This window comes from Hydra vulgaris, chromosome 01, assembly GCF_038396675.1.
Source record: "Hydra vulgaris chromosome 01, alternate assembly HydraT2T_AEP".
Lineage (NCBI taxonomy): Eukaryota > Metazoa > Cnidaria > Hydrozoa > Anthoathecata > Hydridae > Hydra > Hydra vulgaris.
The window spans coordinates 38,577,501-38,585,592 of record NC_088920.1 but is presented as its reverse complement, the minus strand read 5'-3'; the positions used below and the strand labels follow the sequence as shown (position 1 = coordinate 38,585,592).

Here is an 8,092-nt window from a genome sequence, read left to right as displayed (position 1 = left end):
AAAATATCCAAATGTTTCATTAAATTTAAAATAGTGTTTATTTTCCACCGGTAACGATTACTTTAAACGTCTCGTTTAAAAAATCGGTGCCGGATGTAAAAGATAACAAATCAATTTGATTTGCATAACGCATTCAAATGTAAAAAAAAATAAGAAATAAAAAAAGATCTTGTGCCATCAAGTACTCAAAGTATTGAACAACAGCAACCGTTGCCTGTCTGTTAAAGAACTATATACTCCTTTAACAGATTGATATATCAGTCTGTTAAAGGAGTATCAGACATGTTCACACCATGAAAATTTTCATTAGAATTATTTATCTGGTTGAAACATTGATACGGTTAAACAAATGGTTTGACTCTTTAAAATAACGGATTCCAAATGATTTGAGTCTTCGGAAAAATGAATAACAAAATGTCACTCACGGTGCATTTCCTGCACTCACATCTTTACTTTTTCTTGCAAACTCAGAAATCAATAGCGGTTCAATCCAAACACGATGAGAGATTTCTTTTGTTTTATAAATATCTTAAATAAGTACTGATTACAACAGAAGTCCTTAGCCTAACAGCACTTTTAGTACACAAGCCATCAATAATGGCTGCTATATATCTAGTTGAAATTTATTGACACTTAGAATTTTTTTCATGCTTTCTTGTGCTTTTAATATGTTTTGTTCACTATACTAACAATTAAAGAGTAATTAACTCAATAGGTAATTTTTTTTGAACTTTCATAACCTTTTTTTTTAGAGAAAAATGTCAGAAAAATTATTAAAGATGAGATGGTTTCATCACAAGTGTGGCATTTTATATCATGTTATCTTATCATTTTATATTGTGTTATGGGTAGAGTTGTCTTTTTAAGTTCAAACTACTTATTATAAAGGGTGTTTTCAATATCTAAAAAATGATGCAGCCTTTTATACATAATATGTTCAAGTAATTTTGAAATCTATAAAGATGGAAAGTGGTCTGAAATGTCAGTTATAGATATTCCAGTTTTACTTTTTATGTTTGGAAATTAGTTATGTAATGATCAATTAATGAACCACTATATTTTGGAATGAAAGCTGGTTTGTTTATTGTAGGAACGAAACTATTTTGAAACATAATATTGGTCAAATTTCTGACGACTTTTTTTTTCATAATCAAGCAAGTCTAAATTAAAAACGCCCACAAAATAAAATCATTTACCATTTATATAATTGTTTGTAATTAAACATTTTAAATGTTTTTTAAATGAACTTATATTACTCGAAAGCATTCTACTAATGACGCGCAAAATGACGTTTTTGATGGTGTCATTTATAACATCAATTTACTTATAGTTGTTTGTTATTGAACACAAATCTTTATTTAGAAAGGTTCAACTTTATTTACGTCATTATCATATAATATAATTTTTTTTGAATTTAATTAAGCAAAAAGTTAGCTTTAATTTTCAAATGAATTGATAAGGGTTTTTCTGCAAAACTTTTTTAGCAATAAAAAAATTGTACAATATTTCCAAGAAAAGATTAATAAAGGTTTCTTGTTACAATTTAGCAACCTTCTAAGAAACTTTGTTGATAGCTACCTAGTGAAAAGGCAAAAAACGCTCAAGACAATTTTTGCTCAAGAAATTAAGCATTACAACTTAATGTTTCTCTAAAAAACTTTTATAAAATCAAGATTCTCAAGAAGAAACTAAAGCTTTAGGATATTTTTGCTAGTAAATTTTATATCTGGACAACAAAAAGAGATTTTGAAGATTCATGACAATACTATTATGAAGTTGTTTAATGATAAAATTGAAACACTAAAAAAAGAAACTAAACACAATAAACATTTTTAAATAATTAACTTCAGTCACACGGAAACTTTTGAATTGAAAGAGCACCTCGAGTTGGGAAGAAATTACCAGGAGACAGGGGTAAATCTATTTTTTGGTTTTTTAGAAAATACTTTTTGTGCTATTCTCAACTAGGCTTATATGCATCAATAAATTTTAAGTTTCATTATATTATTTTTTAGCGTTCAAAAATTATGACCATATAAAATTTGTAACCCCATCATATTGAGGGGGCTTCAAACTTTATATTTTCATAAATTTTGAACGCTGAAATATTATACTTTTATAATTTAAAAAATTTTAAATTTAGTGATTAAATGTAGCAGAGAATAGTACAAAAAATATTTCATCAACTTGTTGCTCTCACATTTGATGCAGGAAGGTCAAAAATTTTAGGGCTTTTTTGTTCCGAGGCTTCAATTATCGCAATTTTTTGCATAACATCGTTATTAAACATTTAAATCTTTGGAGTTTGCTCCATATTTGGAAGTTTGCTCAGAGATCAAAAAATGCTAGATCCACCCCTGCCAGGAGATAATAGAAAAATCAAATCTATCGTAGTCAGATTTGTAAACAATAAAGGCAAAACCAAGGTATTTAAAAAACCCACTACGATAAAAATATGGGCTCAAAAAGTTTACATAAACGAGGATTTTAGTGATTTGTAAAATGAATTGCAAAGAAAACTCCTGAATAAAGCAAAATATTTAAAGACGAAGGGAAAGCAAACTAAAATTATTTATAATAAATTAATTACACGTGAATTATAACCGAAATTCTTTGCTCCTATTTGGGTTATTGAAAAAAGTAAAATGAGTTCTCACAAAACCATTAATTTTGAGTCTAGTTTTTATCATTTTTGGTGCTTTGCAAAATAAACTACTTTTATACCCATGAAATTATATATATTAAGTAGTAATATTAACACAGTTCACATCAATATTTAATATAAAAAGAAATGTGGAATTTATGTTAATTTTATTAAAGAATCTTATTAATGATGTTTGCTTAACAGAAACATGGTGCAGTTGGGATGACGTAAATTCTTTTACTAATTCGGAACTTAGCTTTTAATTTAATTTTGCATGAAAAACAAAAAAGCGTAGTGTAGGCGTTATTATTTTTGTTAAAAATATATTACCAGGCATAACTTGAGCCTATCTGATGGCGATAAAGAGGTTTGAAAACAATTTGTAACATTTTCAATTTTAAAAACAAATTGTAAACTTAAAAACAAATTGTAAACAAATAAATTTGAAACTTAAACCATTGGTTAAAGTTTCAATTTTTTTCAAATTTTATTGGTTAATAACCAATAAAACCAAAAATATTATTTGTTGTTGTCATCGCCCACGTTCAGGTAAAATAAAGAATTTTAAATCATTTTTATGTAAGGACGTTAATAAAATAATAAATACGGAAAAAAATCTAAAAAATTAGATTAAAAAATTTACCTAAAAAATTAGGTGATTTGAATTTAGAATGCTTTCTGCACCACGTCAATAACAACATTAAAAGTTTTTATAATGGCGTATTTGAATATGGTGTTGTTCTATGGATTAGCAAGCTGAAAAAAATTACTCAACCAAGTTAATTTAATTAGTCTATTGGCGTAATTAGCTTAGTTTTGGCATTTTTTGTCCATTGCTTGAACCTTTTCAATTTTTTCAGTTTCAATCAAAGCTTCTCCTTGAATTCTTAAATTGTTTCTCTTAGATTTGTGGATATGTTTATCAGAGGCATTAATTTGTTGCATAAACGTTTTAATTGCTGATTTAAAACTTTTTTTTATGAAAATGTGTTTTTTTTATCGAAATCTGTGTTTTTAAACACACATTTCGTTAAAAAAATGTCATAATATTCAACAAAAATACTTGACATTTGAAACATGAGTTTCCAAAATAATTTAGAGAAAAAAACTGCTGAATTTCTTAAGTTGCATTTATCTTTTTAAGGTATGTGGAAAGATTATGAAATAGATAATGGAAAGAAAAGAAGATTCGTTGGTCATTTTACAAATAATTGAAATATATGTTAATTCTCTCCTTAAATTTAGAAAAACAGGCAAATTAGAGATTGAGCGATAATTATGTACTTGAGCTGTCCATTTGCTAAAATAGTTCTTAACATAAAGTCGCTGATAGTGATAGATTAACAGTGTCTAATTATGGTGCTTATAAGAAATGGCGAGAAAAGTGCACTGCGTGATGATAAGGAACGATCAAAACGTATCTAATACAAGCTTCAGTTAAGCGATGGACTGGAAAACTCCTCAAAAGTAACAACATTTATTTAAAACAAAAAAATAAAAACATACAATACCTGAAAACTTTAGTTTAACATTAAATTTAAACGCTATCTTTTGCAAAAACGAACGTTATTATGAATAAACATTAATCAGTTACGCCTGTATATAGCTAGTTCGCTATTTTCTCTTTAATTGGTGGAGGAAAATATTTTTCGTCGTTAATATAAAAAACAATATTTCAACCTAAATGAATTCATTTTCATCTCAATCAAAATAATTAACAATGGATTTAAGCTAAAAAAAAGTCCATTTCACCAAAAATATATGAATTTTATAAATCTTTCAAAAAAACATAAAGAATTTCGATAAGAAAATCATATAAAAATACTCTTTTTAAAATATCTAAATATAATATTATAAATTTTTTTTATCAAATATTTATCTATTAAACGTATATACACAAACTAAATTAAAAATTATTAGTATAGCAAATTACATAAAATTTATAAAACTTTAGTCAATAGAAGTAATTTAATTCGAACTCAAAATAAGAAAGTTCAATAAAAACTGATAGAATCTAAAAGATGGAGATATTCAAAAACAGCATATAAGATTTCTTTAACATTTCCATAATAAATTATATATATCTTTTTAATAAAATTATATATATACATACACATATATATATATACACACATACATATATATATGTAATGTAAAATAATTTTTAAAAATTAAATCTAACTTTTAAATATAATTTAAAAATACTCTCTTTTAAATAAAAAAATAACATGAGGAACATAGTAACAAAATGATAACGAAACTCAAGAAATTTAGGAGGCGTAGACATCATAAGCATTAAGAACTGATGGCTTAACAATAGTACTAGCTCGTTTGTTAGCGATCGTAAATTCATCCAATTCTTTAGAGTATTCGTAAGAAGAGCTACACATAATAATAATAATAATAATAATAATAATATATATATATATAAAATAGTATTACATAATTATATTTAATATATATATATATAATATATATATATATATATAATGTATAATATATATATATATATATATATATATATATATATATATATATATATATATATATATATATATATAATAGTAGTAAACATAACAACATATAATAGTATGTAAACATAACAAGATGACAATGTTTACATACTATTATATGTTGTTATGTTTACTACTATTATATATATATATATATATATATATATATATATATATATATATATATATATATATAATAGTAGTAAACATAACAACATATAATAGTATGTAAACATAACAAGATGACAAATTACGCTAATAAAACTATAAAAACATGAAGTAAATAAAAACGAGATTTAAACTAAAAAAAAGCTTTTAACTAAATAAATACATCATAATAAATAACATTGACATAAAAAAAAGTATATCAATGTAAAGTATTAAATTAAAAAAAAAAACTTTAATACTTAGGTCGTTAGGAAAGTTCGTAGAACTTCATCTGTAAAGATACAATGAGACAGGAAATAATTAAATATTTGTATATCATTTTAAACTGTGTTTAATTATGAACATTTTAAGTACTTGTTGAAATATTTTGAATGTTTATTAAAAAAGTTATTTAAATTTTATTATATACGTTAAAAAAAAATATTTAAAAATGGAAAAATTTGAATATCGAGCATTTATTAAAACCCGTGCTCTACTTGGAGTTTCAGCACAAGCCATATCCGATGAGTTGGTTTTAGCTCATGGTAACCAAGCTCCAAAATATAGTACAGTTGCCAAGTGGGCTACTTTATTTAAAGATGGTAGAGAGAGTCTCGAAGATGATCCTCGCTCAGGGCACCCTCGAACCACGTATACAGCCGAGAATATTGAACTATTGCAAGCCATTATTGAAGAAAATCCGCATGCAACACATGATATAATCGAAGCCCTGACATCGATTAATCGTTTTACAATCAATGAAATCATTCACAACGCACTTAAAAAAAGAAAACTAACATCACGTTGGATACCCCACGAGTTAACCGATCAAAATCGAAAGAATAGAGTTGAGGCATGTAAGGAAAATTTAGCCCTTTTCAGAAACGGCCAATGGAGACTATGTAATATTATTACAGGGGATGAGTCGTGGTTTTATTTGAGACAAGTTGGACACAAGTCGGCTAATGCTAGTTGGGTCGATGAAGGTGAAAGTCCAAGAACTATAGTAAGATGCGACAGGTTTCAGCCGAAAAACATGTTCTACATCTTCTTCAAAACAACAGGTGTTGTTCATTTGGGTTATGTTGAAAAGGGAGACACCATTACTAGCGAATATTATATAAAAAATTGTTTGAAACCTCTTATATGCGAAATAAATAAGCAAAGACCTAAAACAGGCACTCAAAATTTCAAATTTCTCCATGATAACGCTTGACCCCATGTGACTGAAACCGTCACAAATTGTCTAAACCAAGCTGAAATTACAATCCCAGTCGGCATATCTAGTATTGTAAATACTCTGAGTATTGATCACGTATGACATACCGCCATTGATACCAGAAAAATGCGCATTTAGTTTTAAGTTTCGAACTCGAGTTCAATACCACTTATTTATCAAAAATACGTATTTATAATATTTGATCAAAATCGGATATGATATCGAATCCGATTTTGATCAAATATTAACAAATAAGTGGAAAAACGAAAATCTTTGCTTATAAAGCGCATGCTATTTTATTGACATTTCTGTTATGCTATTACCTTTTTTGTTCTGTTTTAGAAAATTTAAAAAAATAAGTTAAAATTTTGAGCCAACACTGACACTTTAATTGTTGCTAAACGTTAAATTTTGTTATTAGGATTGCAGTTCTTTTATCTGTTTTTTGTTCTTTATTCAATAAGTATTTGATTTAAGTTAGATATGATTATAATTTGATATTTTATTACGAGATATATGTCTTTATATATAAATATATATGAACCTTTTTAGATATTTTCATGTTATTTTTAAATTTTTTGTTCACACAATTCAAGTTATATATGTTTATAGTTTGCATATGTGTTTATATTATGTTCAAAATTAAAAAGTTTTTGATAAATATATGTATGTGGTAATATGTGTTATATAATTGTTTTATAAATGAATTTTTAAAATAGTATAAAATGTATTTATTGTGTATATAAATATTATAAGAAGTGTTTATATATGTGTTACAAATTTAAATAAATATATTGTGTTTTATAGTTAGTATTTATGTTTATATTATGTTGTTTCCATGACATAGAAACAACATAATATAAACATATATACTAACTATAAAACACAATATATTTATTTAAATTTATATAACATATATAAACACTTCTTATAATATTTATGGACCATGTTTTCAAAGTGTGTGACTTGGCAAACGTGTTGAGCAAGATTTTGCATAAAGTTGTTATTTATGTTACTAATGTTGTTACATTTGGCTTACCTTTATGTTGGTGTCTATTTTAAAAATTATAAGTGGTTTTATTATTGAAAGTCACTGCTTTTAATCATTCACTAAAAGCCACTCAAGAAAAGTCATTTTGCCACATATACATTTTGTTTATATCTTAATTTGAATTTTTAGAACCATGACGTACCAACATGAATTGTTTTCTAAAAGCTAACATGAAATAACAATACTTAACAACTACTACTCTCTTATCATGACATCTTATCTCTATCTGTTATATTGATTTGTGATTCATATATGATGTTTTTCTTTGTATTTACTTATCCATTACATTTTTTTATTTCAGATTTATCATATGATGGATTTATGCAATATAAAAGAACGAATATATGTAAATTTTTATGAATTTTTTAAAAACATCTGTTAATAGTTAGTCCAGTCAACATTCAAACTTCAATTTTGCATATGTCATCTTTAAGTAGTTTCTAGGCTTTTCTAAATGTGTTTCTTATTCACATGGTTTTACAAGCAAGGTATGCAAGCAAATTTGAGCTGAAAGTTTT

General features: G+C 25.6%; 1 protein-coding gene and 1 long non-coding RNA gene across 2 annotated transcripts in view; one reads left to right on the top strand and one right to left on the bottom strand.

Annotated features, from left to right (window-relative positions):
• Positions 1 to 4,317: 4,317 nt before the first annotated feature.
• The window catches only part of LOC124810220 (uncharacterized), a 43,658-nt gene continuing 39,883 nt past the window's right edge, over positions 4,318 to 8,092 (bottom strand). The window contains exon 6 of the mRNA XM_065788111.1: positions 4,318 to 5,026. Within this exon, the coding sequence (XP_065644183.1) occupies positions 4,915 to 5,026 (112 nt within the window). The 3' untranslated portion in view covers positions 4,318 to 4,914. The remainder of the gene's footprint in view (positions 5,027 to 8,092) is intronic.
• The window catches only part of LOC136075324 (uncharacterized), an 8,318-nt gene continuing 8,194 nt past the window's right edge, over positions 7,969 to 8,092 (top strand). The window contains exon 1 of the long non-coding RNA XR_010635837.1: positions 7,969 to 8,062. This is a non-coding gene — a long non-coding RNA (uncharacterized LOC136075324). The remainder of the gene's footprint in view (positions 8,063 to 8,092) is intronic.